The sequence below is a fragment of the Rhipicephalus microplus genome, chromosome 6, assembly GCF_043290135.1.
Source record: "Rhipicephalus microplus isolate Deutch F79 chromosome 6, USDA_Rmic, whole genome shotgun sequence".
In the NCBI taxonomy this organism is placed as follows: domain Eukaryota; kingdom Metazoa; phylum Arthropoda; class Arachnida; order Ixodida; family Ixodidae; genus Rhipicephalus; species Rhipicephalus microplus.
Genome location: NC_134705.1, coordinates 128,672,664 through 128,697,439, shown reverse-complemented (window position 1 = coordinate 128,697,439; position 24,776 = coordinate 128,672,664). Strand labels below are relative to the sequence as shown.

The window sequence follows — 24,776 nt, the reverse complement described above, 5'->3', positions numbered from 1 at the left end:
TATAACCAACCACTATACATAGCCTTCATAGATTACGAGAAGGCGTTTGATTCAGTAGAAATATCAGCCGTCATGCAAACACTGCGGAATCAGGGCGTAGATGAAGTATATATAAACATTCTGGAAGAAATCTACAGGGGATCAACTGCTACCATAGTGCTTCATAGAGAAAGCAACAGAATACCAATCAAGAAGGGTGTAAGGCAGGGAGACACAATTTCCCCAATGCTGTTTACCGCGTGCTTACAGGAGGTTTTCAGAAGCCTAGAATGGGAACAGTTAGGGATAAGAGTCAATGGAGAATACCTTAGTAACCTGCGCTTCGCCGATGACATTGCATTGCTGAGTAACTCGGGGGACGAATTGCAACTCATGATTACGGAGTTAGACAAGGAGAGCAGAAAAGTGGGTCTTAAAATTAATCTGCAGAAAACGAAAGTAATGTACAACAACCTCGGCAAAGAGCAGCGCTTCGAGATAGGTAATAGTGCACTTGAAGTTGTAAAAGACTATGTCTACTTAGGGCAGGTAATAACCGCAGAGCCGAACCACGAGATTGAAGTAACTAGAAGAATAAGAATGGGGTGGAGCACGTTCGGCAAGCACTCTCAAATTATGACAGGTAGATTGCCACTATCCCTCAAGAGGAAGGTATATAACAGCTGTATCTTGCCGGTACTTAGCTACGGAGCAGAAACCTGGAGACTTACAAAGGGGGTTCAGCTTAAATTGAGGACGACGCAGCGAGCAATGGAAAGAAAAATGGTAGGTGTAACCTTAAGAGACAAGAAGAGAGCAGAGTGGATTAGGGAACAAACGGGGGTTAAGGATATCATAGCTGAAATCAAGAAGAAGAAATGGACATGGGCAGGGCATGTAGCGCGTAGACAGGATAACCGCTGGTCATTAAGGGTAACTGACTGGATTCCCAGAGAAGGGAAGCGGGTTAGGGGGAGACAGAAGGTTAGGTGGGCAGATGAGATTAAGAAGTTTGCGGGTATAAATTGGAAGCAGCAAGCACAGGACCGGGTTAACTGGCGGAACATGGGAGAGGCCTTTGTCCTGCAGTGGACGTAGTCAGGCTGATGATGATGATGATGAATTCGAACGAAACATTGTAGGAGAGAGAGTGAGGGGGAGAAAAGCTTACAATTAGGCTTCGAACCATGTCTTCCTCGGCAGGTGTGGGTGTTTTGCAGGCTGTAAATGAAAAAAAAAATTCTGTAAAAGTTATGTCGAGAGAAAATGATCAGAATGTCTACAAGTTTTCACGTACAGTGCTGACGAGCAAGAAATATTCCAAGATTAGCGTTGCGCGTTCCCAGATCCAAATACCACAGAAAGTAACAAAAACCATACCCAAGTGTAAGCAAGTGCAGCTGAGAGAAAGTTTCTAAGCGTTACTTGTAGTACCATAGCTTACAAAACTGGCTTTAGGATAGTTTTATATATTGATGTTTTTCGATATGCAAGTGGTAAGGCTGGTTCGTTACTGCTTCTTCAAGTTAGCACTGTATAACACTCTCTAAATAAATTGCTACGTATTATAAAAGAAGAGATACAGTTCCCGAGTGTACACTATAAAAATTAACTCTTATTTTGTACATGTAAGACTCACACGCGTTTAACTCTTATTAGATAAGAGTCAATGCGACTCTCAAAATACAGTGGCACAAATGCAATGTCCACGCGTATTAAAGCAGTTACAGATCTAGAGTGTACGCTCTAAGACAGTTCTACGACGCATAGGGTAAGAACTGACTTTTTTTTTTGTGCATGTGGCAGTCACGTGTGCAGAACACTTTTGATGCATGTCGACTCTCCTTAGGGAGTCCCACTGACTCATTAGAAGAGTTAATGTGAGAAAAAGATTCAATTAGACTCTAAAAAGAGTGCTGCATATGTGGCTCTCACACGTATAAAAAAGAGTCAAATAACACGTTTTTTTTTACCCTACAGTGTGAAGTGGTATGCCGTATAAGTAACGCTCATACTAAAGCACCTAGACAAGAACAGGTGTCCCCAGGCAGTACAGAGTGCCGTATCGCTGAAGTCACAAGGTGGTCCTTAGAAGGCTGGTAATATATCATGTATCGTTGGTGTTTTAACAGATGAGTTTGAGAAAATACGCCCCAGCAACTTCGAGAACAAGACGGCTGTGCGCTACCTACACTATCCCACTACTCCAGCGGGGAAACAAGCGCTACTTCACTGTTTTGCACCGAAACTGACCATTAGATTTTACTTCATAATGTAAAGGTGTCAAAAATTTTTTTTAGTGCGACAGCACTTTCTCGAACGAATTAGCATATTTTTTCTATAAAACTTTCTTCCTCACCGAATTGAATTTTGTGCATAAGATATTCTCTGAAGGAAAGCTTAATCACGGTGTTTAATGGTTGGTTATCGTTATGGTTATTCATTAAAAATTGATTTTCTTTTGCTAGATTAAACGTATCAGACGAGAAAACGAAGCCCAATAGCCAAACTTTCATGTTGCCTGAGGTAATGAAAGACGCGGTCATTATAATCACAATCAACCCCAACAACGACGAATCATTTGCTACAAAAAATTGACATTTGGGAAAGCGGCAATTCGTGCGTCTTCTTGAGTCATCGTTATCGCGCTGCCCGGTGCCACATGCACGAAACATGACTACCTAATGAGAGCGTGTTAGGTAGTCTGATTTCTTACTGTAGGGGTCATCGTCGACGCAAGCCGCTGCGGATGGGTCCACCGGCTCGACGACTATGCTGACGGTGAGACCAGTCTTGCTCAGACCTTTCTCGGCGCCCAGTGTGAGCACGTTCTTCTCGCCGCTGGGTGTCGTCACTAGACGTCCTTCACTCTGCTGCATGAGAAAGCAAGAGAGCAGGGTCAGATAAAAGAAGAGAGCTTTTACATATGTGTCGCAGAGACGCCACTTCAATGCACTGTAATGAAGAGATAATATAGGCCCACTGAACAAAACACGTTGCAGCGGTACGTTTGAGGACGACCAGACAGAAGCGCCCGTCCTGTAAAGTATTTGTCTTGTCGTAGAAGACAAGACACAGAAGCGCCCATCGTGCATATTATTAAATGCAAATGCATATCGTAGTCGGGCTATGTCAGGCATCTATCTGGATCAGTCCACTGCCCTCTCGCATAGCAACAGCCGCGGGTGCGCGCGTCCCTAGCAACCGGAGCCCCCACTTCCTAGACTTTAGCGTGACTTGCCACCACCTCATTTCAGTGCGTTTGAAACGTGTTTGTGCCTCGTTTCAGTTCGTTTGAAATGCGTTTGTGCTACCAGCGTTTGTGTTTAACCGTGCACGCTAGCTACTAGAGCTGGAAACGCATACCGCGTTTCTCGCGACAGAACGGCACTATTGGCTGCAAGGTGTCAGAAAACAAATGCCCCCACCTCCCCGAAGGGAACCGTGAGGAAATGCGAATGCATCGCGCAGCCTCTATTATGGCGCTTCGCACGTGAGAAGCCAGTGTTAGAGAGAGAGAGAGAGAGAGAGAGAGAGAGAGAGAGAGAGAGAGAGAAAGAAAGAGGGAAAACTTTATTAAAAAGTCAGTCAATTGTAATATTTTTTTTCTTTTTTTTTTGCACCGCGCAGGCAATAGCACCGTTTGTTGCACGTGGCGTTTTTCTGTCGTAAAAACGCGATATGCGTGTGCAGCACTAATAGCTAGCGTGCACGGTTAAAAAATACTATGAAGTGAACGAAACAAAGAGCATCCTCGGCTCGGCATTGGCGTTTCATAGCGGCGCCTCGAGCACACATTCCCGGATGTTCCTGACAGGCGCCCAGCCAGCATATGAGTCGGCGTTGTCGAGAGTGAAGCGCGAACAGGCGGGAAAGTGGGGTACAGGGAAGAGAGAGAGCACACGGCGAAAGAAGGAGCGGCGAAGCACTGCACCCACCATCTCCTACACTATCTCGCACCAGAAGCTCCGGTTGCAAAAGGCGAGGATAAGTGCACGCGCCCGCAGTTGTTGCTATGGGAGAAGGAGTAAAAGCGGAGAAAACACCTGTAGGCGCGCGGACACCGCCCCGGACAACGCCGGATGCCTGACATGGCCCGCATTTAAATGTCACAGCTTTGCCGCAAAGGCGAAGCAATGAACGTAATTCGCAACTTTCACCGCCTAAAGAGGGCACTGGTGTAAGCCCAACATGGCTGTCGTTTGGGGGATCGTGCAGCCGGCGCGGTCGCAGCCGCCACCAGTGTGCCCGTCGCTTCACCTGTGTAATATTTTCGGCTGCAGCCACCGTGTTGTCAAGGCTTTGCTGAGAAGTTTATTGATTGTGGCATGTATTATATCCTACACTGCGCGTTGAGAAACGCGTGTGCGGCGTATATTTACGGAAAAGAAGTTTCGAACGCCGGGCGCATCGTGTGCTGCGGTGTACAGCTTTGTGAACGCTGCTCGTGCCACGGCCGGGGAAGACCAAGCTGCCGTGGTCGTGCAAAGCAGGAAACCTCGCCATTGGCTGCACGGCGTCTGCACAGCGGCATTCAACATATTTTGTGATTCTTCTAGCTCAGCAAGCAAACAATAAAGAATGAATCATTGCTACTACGACTCGCAGTACCTGTCCGACTTCACAACAACCGCAGTAAAAATTACCAGCGACAAAATATAAAGCACCAGCGAGCCGCCAAAGTGAGGCCGAGTGAATGATGGCCTTGGCTGGCTGCATGGGCATCCCCCAAACGACAGTTATGATGGATGCCGCATGGTGACGCCACCATCTGTGAAAGTTGCGAATAGCAACACATCGGAAGGTCACGTGAAGAATGTCAAGCATAACAAAACGTGCCCCGCGTTTCTCACGCACAAATGACGCACAAAACGTACTCACAAGTAAAGATGAACTTAATAGACACACTGAAGTTGTTACTTCACTGTGTCTAAAAAGCGCGCCCTTTTCTCAAACGGATACAGTGCAACGAGTGCAGTGACCTTTGTGCGCCTGGTAAGTGCAACAGAACTATTCCGCTGAAAGCCCAATGCATACGATTTTCCCCACCGCAGGATAAGCGCGCGCACGCGAGAGCATCCACCTCTTTTCTCCGTGGGGCGAGGTATGCGCATGGTAGATGAGAGCGCGCGCCACTGAGCCGTGATGACCTGGCGACGCGCGATCATTGTGCCTTTTCGCTGGTAATGCTGAAAACACGATAGTTCCCCGGAGATGACCATTGCCAGTGGTAAGTGGTATATATGAATAACTTGCCGTTTCAATGCTGAAGGAGGTGCTTCTTCGTGGCTAATGCCTGGCACTCAAAAGCAAAGAGGTTGAAAAAAGAAATTGCTGGAGTAGAAATTTTCGCCCACGAAAGAAGCCGTACGAACCGTAAGATGGCACTCAGAAGTGCGGCGGTTTGGGCTAGTTAGTATGACATGAAAGTTATAGCGCGAGAGCGAAATGAGCGCTTGTCTCCGTGTCCCTTTGTCGTCATTCTGCTCTCGTGCTATAACTATCGTCACATCGTAAGATGGCGGCTGCGGCAGCCATCTTATTAGGGCATGATGAGCTATTTGCGTTCGGCGTTGAGAAGGAGCGTTTTCCTCGCACGCCCAACGAGTTTAACGTGGCAACCTTTTAGGGCCAGATAGTGTCTAAATTGCATTTTTATGTTACTAGTTTTCTTTAGTAAGGCTCAAATTAAAGGCAAATTTCATTGGAGATTTGGTCACCGATACTAATCCTTGCGAATTATTTCTTCGCAAAGAACTATCTTGTAATTTATAACTATTGTAGCTTTTAGACTAACAAATCAAAGCCACTTTATGTCTAAGTGGGCACCACCAGAAAATCGCATGTTCCCGAGGTCTTTGCAGGGCAAAAGCTGGCTTCACTACTGCTGGCAAAGCATTGCGGGATTATTAAAAAAACTGGTATTAGAAGGACACACTTTGGGCACTATCTGATCAGAAAGGGTTGGTATACGTTAAACTCCTTGGTGCAACCTCCTTGGTTGTAGCAAGGTTTCAGACGGTCGGGCCACAGTGCCATGAATATAGTGAGCTAGTATACGGCCATGAACTGGAAGCGGTGAAAGGTGGGAAGTTGACACGAAACGCAAGCCGTAAGAAAGTGCGCGATTGCCACCTTTCGCTTAGTCCTTGGAATGCCATGGATGGTGGTACTTCTATATGCTGAATATATGATGAAAAGATTCGAGATGATGGTACTTGGGAGTGTTTACTAGATGGACAGACAGACAGACAGACACAGATACAGAGACAAACGCACGGATAGATGGACGAACGGACGCACGAACAAACGCATGAATGGACGCACAGACAGACAGACGGACGGACGTGCGGACGGTCGCACAGACGGATGGCAGCAAGAACAAGCGGACGGACGGACGCTTCGCCCCACTCATCATCATGCACTCCATGGATATGCTGTTATTTTTTTTTTTCAACAACAAACTTCGTCGAAAGACGATAGTCTTGCGTCTGGAGAGAGTGAACACAACGTCGATTTGATGTTCTGCACAAGCAAATCGGCGATAGTATTCTGGAGGCGCTGCGTTAGAGTGCCCCGAGCGTGCAGCGGAGGTGAACGAGCACATCAAGTCACGTCACACGTAAGACATGAGCGCTATCTGGCAGTTATCTTGGAAAACTAAGCGCGCGCGCCCGTGTCGCAGGTGACAAGGTGTTGAACGCAAGGCGACGGGTAAGTGCCACCACCTTTTCGTCTTAACAAAGCTTTGGAAACACTCGCCTTTTCGTGCATGCGTTGCCTGGTCAGCGCAACGTGATAAACGACCGTACGGTCCTTAGGATTACATGCGTGTGCCTTCTCTAGTACAAAGGCACACATATAAAACATCGACGTGTTGTTATGGTGCCTCAGTTATGCGCAATAATTGCTTTTTAACTGACAATCACACAAGTATGAACGCTCAATCTTGAGCAATATTGGTGGGCGCTGCGGGTGGGGTCGGCCGTTTGGAGTATCGTTTGACCACTTTGGTGCCGTTTAGGGTACTGTTAAGGGCAGACAAACAGACAAATGTACAGGCAGAGAGATCAAAATTTTTGCGACGAAGGTCCCCAAGAAAGACTATCGTCTTTAAAAATGCCAGCATATCCACGGGGTGAATGATGCAGAGTAGAGCGAAGCTGGGTCCGCACACCGCTGCCACGCCACTTGGGCCTCCCGTTCTCATAGAACGGGATCTTGTCGGCACCGCCGCGCAGTTTCACGGCACGCTTCTGCCTCGTGCGCTCGCGCATCGGGGTTCGGTCTTCGAGCGCGAAGCGCTGCCGCTTTACGCGCACGCCGCTCTGCAGCACTGTCCATCCGCCAACCTTCTGAACGCACGCGCCAAAACAGCTATTATTTTACTACGCCACACCCTCACGAATTGATTGATTGATTTATGTGTGGAGTTTAACGTCCCAAAACCACCATATGATTATGAGAGACGCCGTAGTGGAGGGCTCCGGAAATTTCGACCACCTGGGGTTCTTTAACGTGCACCCAAATCTGAGTACACGGGCCTATAGCATTTCCGCCTCCATCGGAAATGCAGCCGCCGCAGCCGGGATTCGAACCCGCGACCTGCGGGTCAGCAGCCGAGTACCTTAGCCACTAGACCACCGCGGTGGGGCCACCCTCACGGATGAACGATGAGAGAACGGACGGACGGACGAACGCAGGGACGCACGATAGGACGCACGTATAGACGGAAGCAAGAACGAACGAACGAACGGATGGCCGCAAGAAGGACTGAGTGACGGATGCTTTGCCCCACTCGCCATCATTCACTCCATAAATATGCTGCGATTTTTATTTATCATACTTGTATATTTTTCTAACACGTGCCGCCAGTTCACTCGCCAGCGTGTAAGTGTAAGGGGGGAAGCCAGGTGTTCGCTTTCATTTTAGTCCTCATACCCACTCATTCCACATGCCTCAAAACATAACTGCAAAACATTTTTTTTTCGACACTTTGAGTTCAACTCGCCTCGAACGAGACAAGCACTTGCCAACGCATTGCGGCGACTGGGTGATCGGCCACATTTTGTGCAGGCGCTATACTACATCACCGCCAAGACATTTCGACAGCACACAAGACAGCGAGAGCCCTCATGTGCTTTTTGAGGACGACGGACCTGTTCGAACGCCTCTGACTTGCGCTGCAGTTCCACACGCGGCCTTAAATTCACTACCTCTTTCTCTTTTCCTTCTCTTCCTTCCTCTCTTCACCTTTCCATTCTCTTCTCTACCCCCCCCCCCCCCTGTACGGCAGACAACCCGAAGTCTTTTTCGGTAACCTCCTTGCGTTCACTTTTCCTCTTTGCTTCCCTGGCTGCATCTACGTGGGCGGTCACGTAGGCTACAGAAATAAATCATCTATTCCCGGCAGATGGTAATAGAAATCATCTATTACCATCTTCCCACTTAAGCTTTCGAAAGGAAATGACAGCGCAAGTGCTGCGAAAAGTATCTATACATAGAGCTCTGCGTACAATGAAAAAAAAAAAAACAGTTATTCAAAAAGCAGCTGGCCTTTTCCTACAACAGCAATCTTCAGAAGAGAGGTCTCGAGAAACATACGCATGCTCCACGTTCCGATCAAAACGTGTACCGCTTTGGGACTGCGCAAGCAGGATTTTGTAAACACAGGCGCCGTGCTGCCGAAATAATCACCGAGCATGCAATACTTTGTCATGTCTAACCAATGTCAAAAATACTTTTAGAAGCCCTGTACAAAGACAAAGAGCCGCCAGACCTTTTGGGTATAACTAGTGCGTCATAACGCTACAGCGTTGCGTCGAGTAAGCATGCAGACAATGTGTATTGAGAAATGAAAGCGTGCGAAAAGTAAAACCAAATGTACAACAGATGTGCGCAATGATTTCAAACGGGTTCTTGTGTAGAAATCATAATTTCCGTCACTTGTCGGGGAGGGGGGGGGCAGTAATATTTAGTTTTAGTATGCGGGTTACGTGCAAGAAACGAGTGAGCATGAACAATAGCGATCCGCCTATGTTTAACGCCTGCGTTCCGCCACTGTTATCCGATCATCGGGTATGACGTAAACAAAGTGATAGTACCTCGTCTGACCACCCCGACAGGCGACAGCGGGGGTGAAGATTGTGCGACGCTTGAACTCGGGTGCGAATGTGAAAGAAACTTTAGTCCGCAACACCTGTCAACGAAGGGTCCCTGGGAGCTACCATAAGCCGTTCTGGGCTGTGCTTAACATGCGTGGCCCCCCCAAATATGCAAGGCTAAAGCTGTGACGTCTGTTTCTGTGCTCGCGTGCAGCAGCACAGAAAGGGGGAGATTCTTCTCTCTTTCAAGAAGGTCTATACAAAAAGCTAGCTCATTTTTCGGAAATCTAAATGGGCTTCTTGCCAATCCAAACGGCAGATGAGGTTACCGAAATCAAATCTAGAGGCACTTGGACTCCGAGATCGTCCGCCGCGCACCAGTAGGCCGTTTCAAAGGCCTGCATTTAGGCCTCTTTATTTTAGGAACCAATTGCAAGTTCGAATTACGATAGCTAACTTGGTCCGCACTTGTCGTCGCGTCTCGGCCACCAAACGTTCACGGCGTGTGCCTCGTCGACACCTGCGCGCATGCGCACACTACCTCCGGAAACTGGAGTGTGTCGTGAGGCGTTTCACGGTGGATGACTCCTGTTTTGGTTTTGATAACGTTAGCTTTGACGCACGCTAACAGCACGGAATCTAGTCGTGCAATCTTGCAGTGAGACGGTGTCGTAACGCGGACACCCAGCAAACAAGGCTGCTACTTTATAGCCGTAAGGGCCTTAATGGGGGAGGCAATTAAGAAATGGGGTTCCGCTTGTTAGTAGTTTTTTTTAAGGACTGCTGATTTCTGCGTGTACTGATTGAATTGAGGAAGCGAGCTCACTGACCAGTACCAACTATCATTACCTTCGAACGTGACATTTTATAGCACGATACGAAAACTTAATGATGGGGCAGAGAAAAAGAAATGAGAGAATAGTAACGCTGGCAGTGAGAAAATCAGCGTTCCTACTGCGCTGTTGTTTCTTCTTCTGTTGCATATTTAGGTTTTTCTCATCGCGCTGGAAAATGTCCTGCTAGAAGTTCCAACTAACTCAACCTTTCGCATTCAGTCATTACTCTACTTTCTGCTGCATCGAAATCGAACACACCAACAGACAGTCGTCTTCGTGGCCTTTTAAGTATAGCTCCCCCCTTTACTTAAGCACAGCAAGCTACAACTTCTAGCTTCATTTCCACAGGCGTAAAGTAACAAATTCCAAAAACGCCTCGGAAACAAAATCAGTATTCCCATTTTCTATGCTAGCAGCACTGGTAAGCGCTGTTTGACAAATTAGAATAAATTGTTTCAAAACGACTCGTTTCTGACCAAGCTGGCTTTCAGGTGTGGAACGGGCAGGAATGTAAACGCTAAAATATATCTGGTGTGTATTCATTGATTGATACGTGGGGTTAAACGTCCGAAAACCACCACATGATTATGAGAGACGCCATAGTGGAGGGCTCCGGAAATTTCGACCACCTGAGGTTCTTTAACGTGCACCCAAATATAAGTACACGGGCCTGCAGCATTTCCGCCTCCACCGGAAGTGCAGCCACCGCAGCCGTGATTCAACCCCGCAGCCTGCAGGTCAGCAGCCGAGTACCTTAGCCACTAGACCACCACAACGGACGCGATCAGGTGTGTATGGATACATAGTGTGCAGACGCTCGCGCCAGTAACGTTTACAGCAAAAGTTGAAAAACACCGGCAAACCATAGCGAACCGCGCCAAATAGCAACCTGTAGGGCTAGTTGGACACAGCGATTCTTGCTCAACGGCGCATGCGCATAAGCATGCACCAATCGGCACGCTATTCAGACCGACGTCATGAACCGCAGTGTAGGTGACCCACCTTTGGAGAAGTAGAAGTTGCCGTGCGTGAGCGCGGATAGTCGTTTCCACGGTATTCTTAAGTTGTATCCGACTACAGCGCCCCCCACGCTCCTTTTCTTACACTTTTCTTACACGTTCTATAGCCCTATGCGCGTGTACATAGTGCCCTGCGCGAACTGCGCCACGTGTGTCTGGAAGCATTCCTGATTGCTTTAGGACCACCGGTTAGGCTTGGAGAAGCGGACACCTGAGTTGATTTTCGAACAGATGCGTCAAACGCCGCCGTGGTGGTCAAGTGGCTAAAGTACTTGGCTGCTAACCCACAGGTCGCGGGATCGAATGCCGGCTGCCGATTTCCGATGGAGGCGGAAATGTTGCAGGCCCGTGTGCTCAGATTTTGGTGCACGTTAAAGAACCCCAGGTGGTAGAAATTACCGGAACCCTCCACTACAACATCTCTGATAATCATATGGTGGTTTTTCCACGTTAAACCCCACATATCAATCAATCAACAGACACGTAAAACAGTGATTACGCTGAAATGTTCGATGCCACGTGTATAAATGCCGGCGAGTCTCGCCACGAATCTGGTTATCGAGGGCCGACGCTCGGTTCATCGCGGTGAATCTGCAGCGTGTATGGATTGTAGAGTGACGTTTCATTTTGAGGGCAAAAATTCGCCCGAATAAAAAGTCCACTCTTGAAAACAATGACTGCGCCCTTCGTCAACGTCACGACCCCGGAACAGTTTGAAACTATAGGCAGGATAACCACTGGTCATTAAGAGTAACCAACTGTATTTCAAGAACAGGCGAACGCGCGAGTACAGGCAACAAGTTTGGAGGACGAGCGAGATTAATAAAAAAAACTTTGCGGGCATAACGGGGCAGCCGGAAGCAGTGGACGGTATTGACTGTTGGAGCATGGGAGATGCCCTTGCCGTGCAGTTGGCCTAGTTAGGCTGACGATAGTTTGCAACTATGCGTTGAAGACAGCCGTATACTCACCATGTTCACTTGTGGCCGGGGGAATGGCTCTGGGTGGTGAACCTGGACGGGATCCGTGGTGACGGAGCTTTGGGCAAAGCCACTCGATTCACTGTAAAGAGAAAGAGAGAAGTGATAGAACGCGGGCTATTGTATACGTCTACTCCCGCCCACACGAGCAGAGCGAGAGAGAAAAACGACCACAATATGTAGCAGAGCGTAAACCTAATAAAGGGTTTACGGCAGTCAATAATGTCCCCTTGCAGAGAGTAACAAGCAAAAGCCCGGTAACTCTCAACATAATCACGAAGTTGACAACACGGTTATCGAACCACGCGAAGCTTCTTTGAGACAACAAAGTGACCAAGATAATGGATTGCATGATGACGTCTTCAACGCTTGTATAGCTGATTACGCTCTTCTGAGTCAAATTTGTGAAGCTATGCTTCGCTGTAGAGTTGACTGATAGAATGTATAAGACAGATAACTAAATTCGCATTTATTTACATTGAGACGTTGCCGTTAACCGCGTCCCCCTTAGCCCCACCCCCTCAAAGAACATGGAGATATGTAATAGGTCAACTACTCTATTATGGAAACTTAACAAATGTCAGACGCTCAAAGAGCGGAAGAAAGAGAAAGATAAAGTATGGAAAGGCAGGGACCTTATGCGAAAGGTAAGCGAGCGCGTATGCCATTGTAGCCACGTTGCCCTCGGGAAACCCTTATCTAGCATTGAAACCAGCGGTATTCTATCGCGATCGATACGTCGTATGGGGTGCAAAGCGCAAGCTTGCGGTCACAGCGCATTAACATTAACAAAGAAAAGTGAAGAGCCTTCATTACAACTCTCTGAATATACCCGGAGGTTTCTTATCGGAGCGATAACACAGCATCACACTGAACAGCGCGAACGGTCTTGGTCCTTATTGTTCCATGCTTTGTCGTAGCGCAGCATGGCGCTGATTTCGTAACCATTGTTAACCACACGCCATAACCCCAATTTTTCAAGGGGAGAAGCTCGTCTTACTCTAACCTTGTCCTGCGTCAGGCGTAATTGACCGTACCTCCCGAACAGTAAAATAGATGGCACTGTCTCATCAACAATTGTCGTCTCATTTCCAAGATGGCGTTGGTCCAAGCGAAGTGTGTGTAATAGGACGAACGGACGCACGGAAGCATGGAGGAAAGGTCGGATGCATGGACGGACAGGTGGTTGGATAGATGCACTGAAGGAAGCACGGACGGATGCATGCACGGACGGATGCACGAACGGAGGGATGGACGAGTGGCTGGACACAGGGACGGACGCCCGAACGCTTCGCCCCACTCTTCATCATTCACTCCGTGGATATGCTGCGATATTTTTTGTGACGAGCTACATGGCAGACGGATGTAGCGCGTAGACAGGATAACCGCTGGTCATTAAGGGTAACTGACTAGATTCCCAGAGAAGGCAAGCGGGTTAGGGGGAGACAGAAGGTTAGGTGGGCAGATGAGATTAAGAAGTTTGCGGGTATAAATTGGCAGCAGCAAGCACAGGACCGGGTTAACTGGCGGAACATCGGAGAGGCCTTTGTCCTGCAGTGGACGTAATCAGGCTGATGATTATGATGATGATGATGATGACACGGCAGACACGCACGAGGAACGAAATAACCTGCAAATTCCTTGTTATTTTCGTTCTCCAGCTCGCCCTTTGTACCCAATATGAAAGGCCAATCAGAACGTTTATACAATGAGGCGAACAACTAACTCACCAATGACGTCGCTTCCGCCTGTATGCGTACCCGTTTTTCATGTGTTTAGGAACAAGGTAACGCAGATTATGCAAGCGATGAATCAGTGGCGTCGACAAACGTCACAATAGAACGAGAAAACAGAAACGGTATTGCGGGGGATCCGAATTGAGCAACGCCAAAAACAAACACTGCATCATCCCGGAGTATTGTGTGTATTATTGCATCGCGTTAGAATGCACTTGGTGTCGAAAAAGCTGCTTTATTTGCATCAGGGTAACTGCTGTGCGGTGCTTGCAGGTTAGAAAGAGAAAAATAATTTTTACATTTTTATTTGTACAAATTTCTTGCGGCTTCCAACGCCTAGAACATTATGTGAAGATTCTGCGACAGTCACAAGCAATAAAAATTGAACAGAACATGAAAAACTCATTATTAGAATACAAGTAATTGCCGATGCTCTTGTTTTCTCTTAGAGCTTTGGGTGAACTTCGGAGGTTGCGCAGAAGTTGTTCATTGCGTCATCCGAGCATAAGTTCTTTTTTATTATTTTTCCGTGCATATGTAATATATCTTGAAGTGACGTTAACGAAAAATACGAAATAACCTAACACCAGATAATTCCTTTGGAACTTCAAGCTATTTTTCTAGAAACAAGGGAGATACCTGAAAGCGTAAGACGCCCTGAAGTTCGTACCAAGAAAGGGTGACTTGATATTTCATCAGTGTGAGTTCTGGAGCTACCACACAATCGTGTGACGTCAGCCATTTTTCGAAGCAGCACGAAGGCGTTGCGTTGACTCCCAGTCAGGACGGCGAAATTTCGAAGGGGGCGAAATCCACACGCAGCTGGGCAGCCTGCTTTGTTTCTGTTTGGTTTTCTCTTCGTTTAGCTTTTTTTTTCTAGTTCTTCTGCTCCTTTTACTTGTGTTTATTTATATCCATATTTCTTCGCATTTCTTCCGCTTTCTCTCTCTGTCCGCCTACAATACGTCGTGGCACGAGACGGCTGGCTATTGGCCTTTCTTTTAAATGCGAAGCATTTCTTAGTGAACTTCAGCGACTGAGCGTATCTATCCATCTATCCATATATCCATCTATCTCTCTTATCTATCTAAGCGCGCACGCTCAGCTGCACTATTGCAAAGAAAGACTCCATGTATACGTTACCTTGTTACTGCCTGTCCTCCAAACTCCTTTTTCCACGCACAGTATATGTGGGGTATAACGCGTGCCCCTGTGTACAAGAAAATATAACCATTCGCGCAGTCTCCACAAGTTATTACGTCACCGAGAGAGCACCTTCATGCAGGCATTCATAATCAGCACCTGTCTCAGGTGCGCTAGCGCCGAACAATCGTCACCATTAAGGAGGAGGAAACAAACAAACAAACAAAGAACCCGTTAAATGACAGCTCGAGGCTACCGAAACGTATTACAGGGAACCTATAGAGAGGGCTAGTTGTGAGAGGAGAGAGAAAGAGGGGGGTTTCTGAGAGCAGTGGAGTCGAGCGAGTGCGTTTCTTTGCCGCAGCTCTTTATGTGCGCGTTTCGGCACACCTGCGTGGCGCCATATGCGGCGGTGCTCCGTTTCCCGAGAATTCAGATGCGCCGCGCCCCTTAATGGGCGAGGAGTGGACTAACAAAGGAGAGGCCCTTCACGAAATGCGCTAAATATTCTCCCCGAAGTACCGCATTACCGCACGTACACGGAGCGCGACCGCGAAAAGCGATGTCGCGGCGCCGATTTCGCGAAATGTCAAGAGCAAGAAAGAAAAAAAAAGAGAACGTTTCAGCACAAGGCCGAAAGAACAAATGCGACAGCCACAAATTGGATAAGGAAGAAAAAACAGGAGCGAAGACAGGGAGGCAAACCAGGCGCATGCCCCGTTGGCTACCCTACATTGGGAGAATAGGAAAGGGGAGTCTACAGATGAGAGAGAAGAAAGCCACGAATCGGAATACACGAAGTAAGGCTCGCAGATAACATTCCTTGATACGATCTCACGTAACTTTACAAAACGCTGGCGTAAGGGATACGGCCGCTCCAAGAACAGAAGCAGTGGCCGAGCTGTCTGTCATCTCAAAGCCGGTGAGAGAAGAGCAGGTAAAGTGCAAGATTGTGTGGGCCGTGCACTGTCTACATCTACGTGTGGGCGCCTTTAAGGCCTAACCACACGTACGCGTACGACGCGTCAACGCGCAGCGTGCCTTGTCCCTATGAACCCTCTCTACCTACACGAAAGAGAGGACGCCCAACTACACGCAGTGGTGCGCGCTTGCCCTCCACAGCGAGAGTGCGTGCACAAAGAGGGCACACCATCCGCTGACGCGTAGGAACACGCACGTTTGTTTAGCGCTTTACGGTTAAAGTTGTAATTGCTGCTTGAGTGACGCAACCCCCCCCCCCCCCTCCACCCTTAACTGACTCCTCCGAAACTGTGCATCAACTATTGACATTGCACTGATTACCCATAGTGCATTATCAACACCGCAAGCATGGCTTTGCAGTGGATATTCCACGATGGATAACTTTTTCGCAATTTCTTGAAGTACTGTGGATGTTCCATAAGCGAATTTTCGGAAGCACTTTCGGAGATCAGGTAATTTTCCAGAATACTGTGCACGACCGATCAGGTTTTTCAGAGGCACCGTGAAAGCTTAGTGGGACCCGAACACTTCACTCGCAAAACAAAACGTTAATTTACCGCCGATTCTTTTATGATAGAAGATGCGAGGTCGGATACTCGAATAACAAAGCTTATATAGAGGCGCAAACGAGATTCAAAAGACCGAAGTTAACTGAAAATAGGGCGAGAATTAGAAATACAGTTAGACAAACGCCAGTTGAGCTGGGCTGCGAGAAAGCTTATATGGAGAAATTCGGAGTACATACTGAACGATAGCAGAGCTATGTTGACTAATACACCTGTAATAGGTGGGTACATACAGCCTCATTCTATTAACATCGACTCAGCGTCTGTAAATACCGACTCCTGACATCACGAAAAAAAAAACAAGCTGCTGATAGTGAACAACACTATAGTACCTCTAAGAATATGAGGGCTGGTTTGAATAGGATTTGCGCTTTCAAAAAAAAAAAAAAAAACGTTAAGCAGAGTTGTACCCATCCGCTCTTCATATTTAAAAAAAATAAGTTGTTGAGCGTTTTTTCGGTTATCTGGTCACACAGTGAAAAGCGCTATCAACCTCGCGTGCGCGAAGTTCATTTTTCTCAACACTCTGAATTTCGCTCTTTGGACCCATCGTGGTAATGAACGTCATCCCTGACAACAAAACAAGAAATACGAACGAGGTGCCAACGAGATTTATGATGATTATAGTTGCGGTAACAAATGAGCCAAACACAGCTGACTTTTTTTTTTCTGAATTAAGCGCATCAAGTTCACCCTCATTCGGTGCCGCACCGCAATACGCGCTAGCTGCACAGAGAAACTAAAAAAAAACATCCTGCAATGAATTTGCGTGCGATCGGCGGTTCGCAATCTTCACGGCATTAATCTCCGATAACTCGCTGCCTCAGCCGCTATTTAATCTCGCTGAGTGCTCTATAGTCGATAACTTTACGAATTTCCTTATGCGTTCGGTTGCCGACCGTTTGCTGGCTTCTACGTCACACACACACACACACACACACACACACACACACACACACACACACACACACACACACACACACACACACACACACACACACACACACACACACACACACACACACACACACACACACACACACACACACACACACACACACACACACACACACACACACACACACACACACACACACACACACACACACACACACACACACACACACACACACCAACGAATGTTGAAGCTAAGCGAAGTGTCAAAGGCCAAGATGACAGTTAAACAAGACTGTATTTCCCGTATGTTCGAAATATGGCTCCGCTATCTACAACTGGGGAAATCAGTTCTGGGTAGTTTTCACGTGACGTCACGCACTGTGCTTGCGTGGTCATTAGAGAGCGAGAATATGGCGTTTTCATTGACACTTATGCGCTTTAGTTATAATAAATCACTTGTCATGTGTTACACCCAAAACCAAGACACGAGGCGCACTATGCATCATGGGAGACACTCGATCAATTCAACCACCCGGAGCTGTTTAACCCCCATCGAAGTGCGGCCGCGGAGGACGGTATAGTCGAACCCGTGGTCTCACGCAACACCTCGTGCAACAAGGCTCACAGAATGAATTTTTCGGGGAGGGGGCTGGGCACATGTTGAAGGCCTGGAAAAACCTCTACTTTTATTATTGTCTTCGGAAAGGCATTCATCTCAACTTAAATTACGTGGGTGGGACGGAAAAGGCACTTAAAAAGGATAGCATATCTAGGCCTAAAGTGGTGTCACATGATAACCATGTGGTATTATTTGTGAGCACGTGCAATTTTAATTAAATACTTGGAGCACTTTCTAAAATATTACGTAAAAACTGACATATACAATTTACCCTGCCATGCTTTCTTAATCCAATTCAACTGCGTAATAAACAATGTGAAGTGAATAGAGACCCCCTCGAAGTGGTGCTTATTTATTGTTGGTGAGCATCAGCCGCAGCGGAGAGGACAGCCTCGGAAGCAAAGGCAACGAAGCCGTTTTACAAAAGGAATGCTGGCACTACACGACAGAAAAACGTAAATAGTAAAACAATAAGTTGCCCCACGTAACTATTCCCATACTCATTTGCAGAACTAACTGTAGGACTTATTAACAGTACCGATTATAAAATATCAGACACACAGCACCCGCCAATGGCACGGCGCAAAAAACAACAAAATACGTATTGGTAGCGCCTCAAGACTGATCGCATTATTCACATGTAGTACAATCTGCCGACGCAAAACACACTCTGTGATGCATTACCAACGTTTGACAAAGTATCAGACGAGGAGCACTAACAAGCTATATATGCAGCACGCAAGACTGCAGACAAATTTGTCGGGAGTTATATTGGCGCTTCATTACTTGCGTTCTCGAATTAATTTTGCTACAAGCGGTCTTCAATATAGCGCTTTGTCTTCGAGAGGTATATGCCATGGCAATTGTTCTAGGCCAGGGTGCTCCACGTACAGTGACAGCAGCAGTAAAAACAAAAAAAAAGTATGACACAGAAGAAGCTTGCGTGCGCAGATGTTCGATCAGTAATCTCTGGCGATTCTGACGCAATAATGTATTAGTGACGTTTTCAATGTCTCAATTTCTGGCTGTACATTAGTGACAGACACAACAGAAGAGAAAAAAATAATACAGCCAGACGCACAGGCAGCTACGATCGGCGAGAACGACTTGGGCCACGTAGTGCAAATAACACCTTATAAAAAGAAACTCGCATAGAATTGTCTGTTTCCAGTAAAACAAAACAAAACAAACAAAAAAAACGTAACACAACATTTGCATTGCACACGTATGGCTAAACACGGCAGGATTCTGACGTATTTTTTAAATAAATCGAACGAAGACATACCGACCTAAGATTCGTTAAAGTTTCTTATTCCCAAAACTTCTAAAGATTTCCTTGGTTAATCCGATTTGGCGACCTGTTTGCATTGTGCGCATCCTTAGTCTCTGCATTGTGTACCCAGTTCCACGAAATCAGCTTTCGCAAAAGTCCGACAATGCACTTTGAGTATTGCTTATTGTCATCTAGTACTGCGGTTCGCCCCGAATGCCTGTGGAATGATTAAATAATACGCGGAGACTCTCGGCTCGCTTCACAGCACCCCCCCCTCACTCCCTAAGCTCTGAGTTCAGCTTTCCGAGATAACTCGTCGCAACAGTCTAGCAGCGTGGATAATGCAAGACATCACGTAACGCGTTTAAGTTGATGGGATCGACATGGTATATCAATTGTTAGGATTTCACGTCCCAAAATTACGATATGGTTAGAGATGCCATAGCGGAGGGCTCCGGAAAATTTAGCGACACGAGGTGGTTTTAACATGCACATAAATCTAACCTATAGCAATTCGCCCCTGTCGAAATGCAGCGCCACCACGGCCGGTTTTTGATACCACCGCCTCCTGGTCAGCAAACGAGCACCATGACTACCAGACCACTCTAGCGGGTTAGCCATAGTATATCAATTGGTAGAAGCGGTAGCCGCATATTTGTTCAGACGCGGGGAAACGCCAAGATCCCATATTGTACACGCGTGAATGCGGTAATCCCGCGAAAAGTCAAGCCGCCTGCTTTTAGACGCGGGCGGCGCAACCATTTCGGCGTCTGGCGCCACCGTTATGCCATAGGCGAAATCGTAGAAACTGCGCCAGTGCTATGCGTAGCACCTTTTTATGTTTGGTTGATAGATTCTTGAAGGAGCAGAACTATACAGCGTTAGGAATTTATAAACGATGCATCCGTGCCTCGTCGATGACGACGCAATAACGTCAAGGCCGCACAGCCAAGCCACTAATCTAAATAGGGCGCCTAGTCAGCCAAATATTTTTGCTCATTCGGAGCTCGCCCGTGATTCCCCGAAGTGCAGCGTTGGGATTTTCCAAAAATAATGGCGACTGAGGGTTCCTATTGTTGCAGCCCAATAGTGGTTTTACAGCGACAGATGTTGTCCGCGCCTCTATCACCTCTCTTACATGGTAATTATATACGTATATATATATATATATATATATATATATTACGAACTGAGAAATTATCTTAAAATGAAGACGACGAAGGCTTGTGTGTGTACACGCACACACACAATACAGTCTCCGCCAGTACTTATTTCGCACCAGGCAGTGTGTAACAGTCGGTGATTTTTTTTTTCCGCGTCATTTGTAAACTCCCGATTCATTTAGTATATAATCTGCCATTGATGGGAGGGGGTGTGGGCTGTGATAAAACCTTTACTTGCCTAAAAAAATTCTGTGCACGCCTTCTCGAAGCGGGACGTTTGATGATTGATTGATTTGTGGGGTTTAACGTCCCAAAACCACCATTTGATTATGAGAGACGCCGTAGTGGAGGGCTCCGGAAATTTTGACCACCTGGGGTTCTTTAACGTGCACCCAAATCTGAGTACACGGAAGCGGGACGTTTGGTGGTGATCGAAAGCCGTACAATATGTCGCAATTTATAGTCAAGTCAAAAACACACAAAATGGGGTAACTATTGCACGCTATAGGTCCCAAGCAGCAAGTTCTCTTTTTGCTGAGGAGATAAACAATTATCAGAACAGTGTTAGCTGTTAGAACACGCCCGGTGGACATTATCAAACACGCTCGATTGCCGAGGTTTTATCAGCTGCAGATAAAGAGCTACACGGCTCAGTTAAGACCTGCCCATAGATTACTGTTAACACGAGATACCATGACGAACCCAGCCCAGAAAGTGGGCGCTTTCACACTAATATGCCAGCATCAAAAAAGGGGCTTCACCCGGTATCACTCATTTCAACAGTGACAACTACGCGGTACTCTAGATGTCAATCGAAGCAGCACAGCGAGTAAGTGCTGTGGTCAGGAAGCAAAATCCACAGTTTAAGTACCTTCTCAAATTGTACTTCACGCGCCTGATTGAGCAAACATCCGGCAAAGCGGGATGACCATTTACCGTACAGTTAACTGCAAGAGTACATGCTACGGCAAAAGGGCGAGTTGGGCCAGTTTGCTTGTGTCCCACATTGAAAGAGCGCATATAGCTACGCCCGCATACGTGAACTGAGAGTGGTTAGGCCTGGAGGGGGGCGTCACCGTAGTGTACCAAGAGTCTGTAAGCATTGCTCCGTACACAAAGACTGACACGAAGGAAGAAAACACAGGAGATAACACTGTTTTCTTCCTTCTTAACCGTCTATAGTTCACGTTAATGTTTCGGGAATGCCCCACCAAGCTATTTTCGCCTACTTCAAAAAAAGTATAGGCACGCGAATTACACGTATCAGGGGTCTGAAACGCGAGGCCCACATTTGATAGTCTTAATGTAATATATATTTGTTTATTCTCCGTAATATATGCTCATGAACGCAGGCGTGCCTGGTCTCAGACGACCTTTTCGTGAGGCATCCGATCTGGTGAAGGATTGGTGAATTGTTTTGGAACAGAAACCACTTCACAATTTGTAGCTTGTTGATTGATTGATTGATATGTGGGGTTTAACGTCCCAAAACCACCATATGATTAGAGAGACGCCGTAGTGGAGGGCTCCGGAAATTTCGCCCACCTGGGGTTCTTTGACGTGCACCCAAATCTGAGCACACGGGCTCACAGCATTTCCGCCTCCATCGGAAATGCAGCCGCCGCAGCCGGGATTCGATCCCGCGACCTGCGGGTCAGCAGCCGAGTACCGTAGCCACTAGACCACCCCGGCGGGGCATCATTTGTAGCTTGTGATGGACGCCGTATAGTTCAGCAAATTTCAAGCATCTGGCGTTCTTTAACGTGGGCTCTCATCGCAAAGCACGTACACAGGCCTCTACCACTTCGCCTCCCCGAAAGGCAGCCGCGGTCGAACCCACAACCTTCGAGTCAGCAGACTATATACTCCGTTTCATACACCAGGTGCAACGCTGTGAAGGCTCGGCAAGTAGTCCGTAAAGAAAACACGAGGTGTTGCTCCACGCGGTTTCGTAGCCGAGTGGTCTGACGCGTCGCGTACACATTTGCAATTACTTGCTTGGCGTGCTTTGACAGCTTTGATGTGCGAAGCTTCGAAAAAATTCGCGCAGGAGCGGTGGTCGAGAACACAGAGCTGGACGCCATTTTTTCGAAGCTGCCACAACAAGTAAAAAAAACAGCGGCGCGGGTCGTGCGGAGAGCGAAAACCTGATACGAAAGCGACAAACATAAATTACCAACTCGCATATTTGGATTGTTTATCCGACAACACAGGCGTTTGTTTTTAACCTGATGACAAATATGTATGCTTAGAAGTTTCCCGAGAAGCATTTATTGATTCTCGTACACCCCAAGCAATGCACTACTTTTTGGTCGCGGCAGTACACAGCGCAAACAAGAGCGCTAGCTTTGACAGCGTTGCACATGATGTATGAAACGGAGTATAGCTACTGAACGACCGAGGAGAATAGAAACTTTCGGAATCGGCGTCTAGGTTTGAGACAATCTGGAAATATCTGCGCGTTTTTCGAAGCATGTCGCTCGACCCACTGCATTACCGAGGCACAAATAAAAAAAGACCTTTGAAAATGACAGCTGTTGCTGACATTTTAGACAGGCTGCCCCCAAAACACACACACACTTGCTCCTATCATTTTGCAACATCCTGGAGCATCGGAAAATCAATCTCCTTCAGTGACGCAAGCTAGCTGAGGTGACTTTGAGACTTCCCCATAAACAACGCCCTTACTAGAGGCGTGGTGTGCATTCCAGTTCAACTCACGCGTTGGTTGTCATAGTAGCCTCGACGGGGGATGCTAGGCAGCCGCTTGTTGACATGGTGGCGCTGGCACTTCTCGTACACACGAGCAAGACTCGGGATCAGTCCACGCTAGTGTCCAAAGCAACCTAACGCGACTGTTGCAACAAGATACGGGCAGACGAGACCTGGTGCCGTATGCGTGTAGAAGAACCAGTGCGGAATGCAAGTACACGAACAGCTGGCAAGATTTCGAGGAACCAATCGGGTCTATGCAAAACCTTGCGTCACGTGACGTAACGTGCTGAAGCGAACACCACCCTTTGAACGTGGTCGCATGATGACGTGTTGGCACGCCCACCGCAGCAAGCGAACACTGCGTATTGCACGTGCCGCACACATGGAGGCGGGTGACGGCTGTGTGTGATCCCGTGCATAGTCTAACCCCCCTCATACTCTGAACACACATACACGCAGAATCGCCGAGCTTGGTGCGATATATAGCTTATCACTATAGCGGAGGTGTGTCTGCGATAAGAGAAAAACGCGCCTCGCTGATTAGAGAAACAAAAGCGAAAGCTACCATAGTGTCGGCGAATATACGCATCTTGGCGAAAGGTGCTTTATGAGGCAGATCTGGCTAGCGGCGAGAAAGTGCGCGAGCTACTGCCACACCCACCGATCATCATCGTCTTCTTCAGTAACAGCGGGGCGCCCGTCATTCAGATTCATTATATATATATATATATATATATATATATATATATATATATATATATATATATATATATATATATATATATATATATATATATATATATATATATATATATACTCACTATGGTGGTCTATTCACTGTTGGCCCGAAGTTCACGCGATGGCATTCCGGCCGCTGTTTTCGGGGGAGGCGAAAATGCTTGGCGCCCGTGAACCTAAATTTAGCTGCACGTCAAAGAACCCCAGGTGGTCGAAATTCCCGGAGCCCTCCGCTGAGGCACTCTCGTGTAATCGTACGGTGGTTTTCAGCCGTGAAACAACAGATATTACTACATTAACACTTAGCGCGAACCAGAGCCGTCGAACCGTGTTCCACGAAAGGCTTTTTCTGAATACCTTTGAAACCGGAAGCAACTGCTCGAGAGGAAAAGCTCGGCAGATAAGCAAAAGCGCTGCAGTGGCCGTGTCATTTACAGAAATGTGGAAAGATTAAGCGGAAGGACAGGAAGGTTAGCCAGTTCTTAGACTGGCTGGCTACCTTGTGCTGAGGAAAGGGGTGAGGGGAATAAAATATGATAAAAGAGAAATGTTGCAAAGAGTGAGAGAGATAAAATACAAAAGTAGCGATAGAGGAAAAGCAAAATAAACAAGAATATGACATTAAAGTCTGTCTCTGAGGCCAGTTGTCTGCAAAAAGCGTAACAAAGCTTTCAAAGCATTCTGGGTTGAAGATGGACTGGGCCAATGGCCCAGAATCCTTTGTTCCGACAAAGGCCGATAATCTAGTCTATCCAGAGCTTCAGTAGAGAAATGAAGCTACGCGAAGCAACTACAAGAGCATAGCACCACGTACCTCTTTATGCGTGTTGTAGCAGTGTAAGAGTGCTTCAGATACAGCGTCACAGTGTTATCGTTGTGAACTGCCGCAACGACGACGCATGCGCACAGTTGACTGGCTGGCGACGGATCGACTCTCGAAAAGGTCGCCGTCGGTTGGCGCGAGTGACTTCGTCGCAACTTGCAAGTGCACTGGCTACCCTCTTAGATACTCTAATCGGATAAAACT

General features: G+C 47.2%; 1 protein-coding gene across 4 annotated transcripts in view; it reads right to left on the bottom strand.

Moving 5' to 3' along the window:
• Positions 1-24,776, bottom strand: part of LOC142765485 (uncharacterized) — a 53,778-nt gene that overhangs the window by 11,610 nt on the left and 17,392 nt on the right. The window contains exons 1-4 of one of the 4 annotated variants that reach the window (XM_075866535.1): positions 23,018-23,389; positions 11,910-12,000; positions 2,696-2,849; positions 1,151-1,200 (exon numbers count right to left, since the gene is read on the bottom strand). In XM_075866535.1, coding sequence (XP_075722650.1) covers positions 1,151-1,200; positions 2,696-2,849; positions 11,910-12,000; positions 23,018-23,073 — 351 coding nt within the window. In that variant the 5' untranslated portion in view covers positions 23,074-23,389. Of the gene's footprint in view, positions 1-1,150; positions 1,201-2,695; positions 2,853-11,909; positions 12,001-23,017; positions 23,390-24,776 lie in introns of those variants that run through there. The other 3 variants (XM_075866534.1, XM_075866532.1, XM_075866533.1) reach the window with 3 other exon arrangements.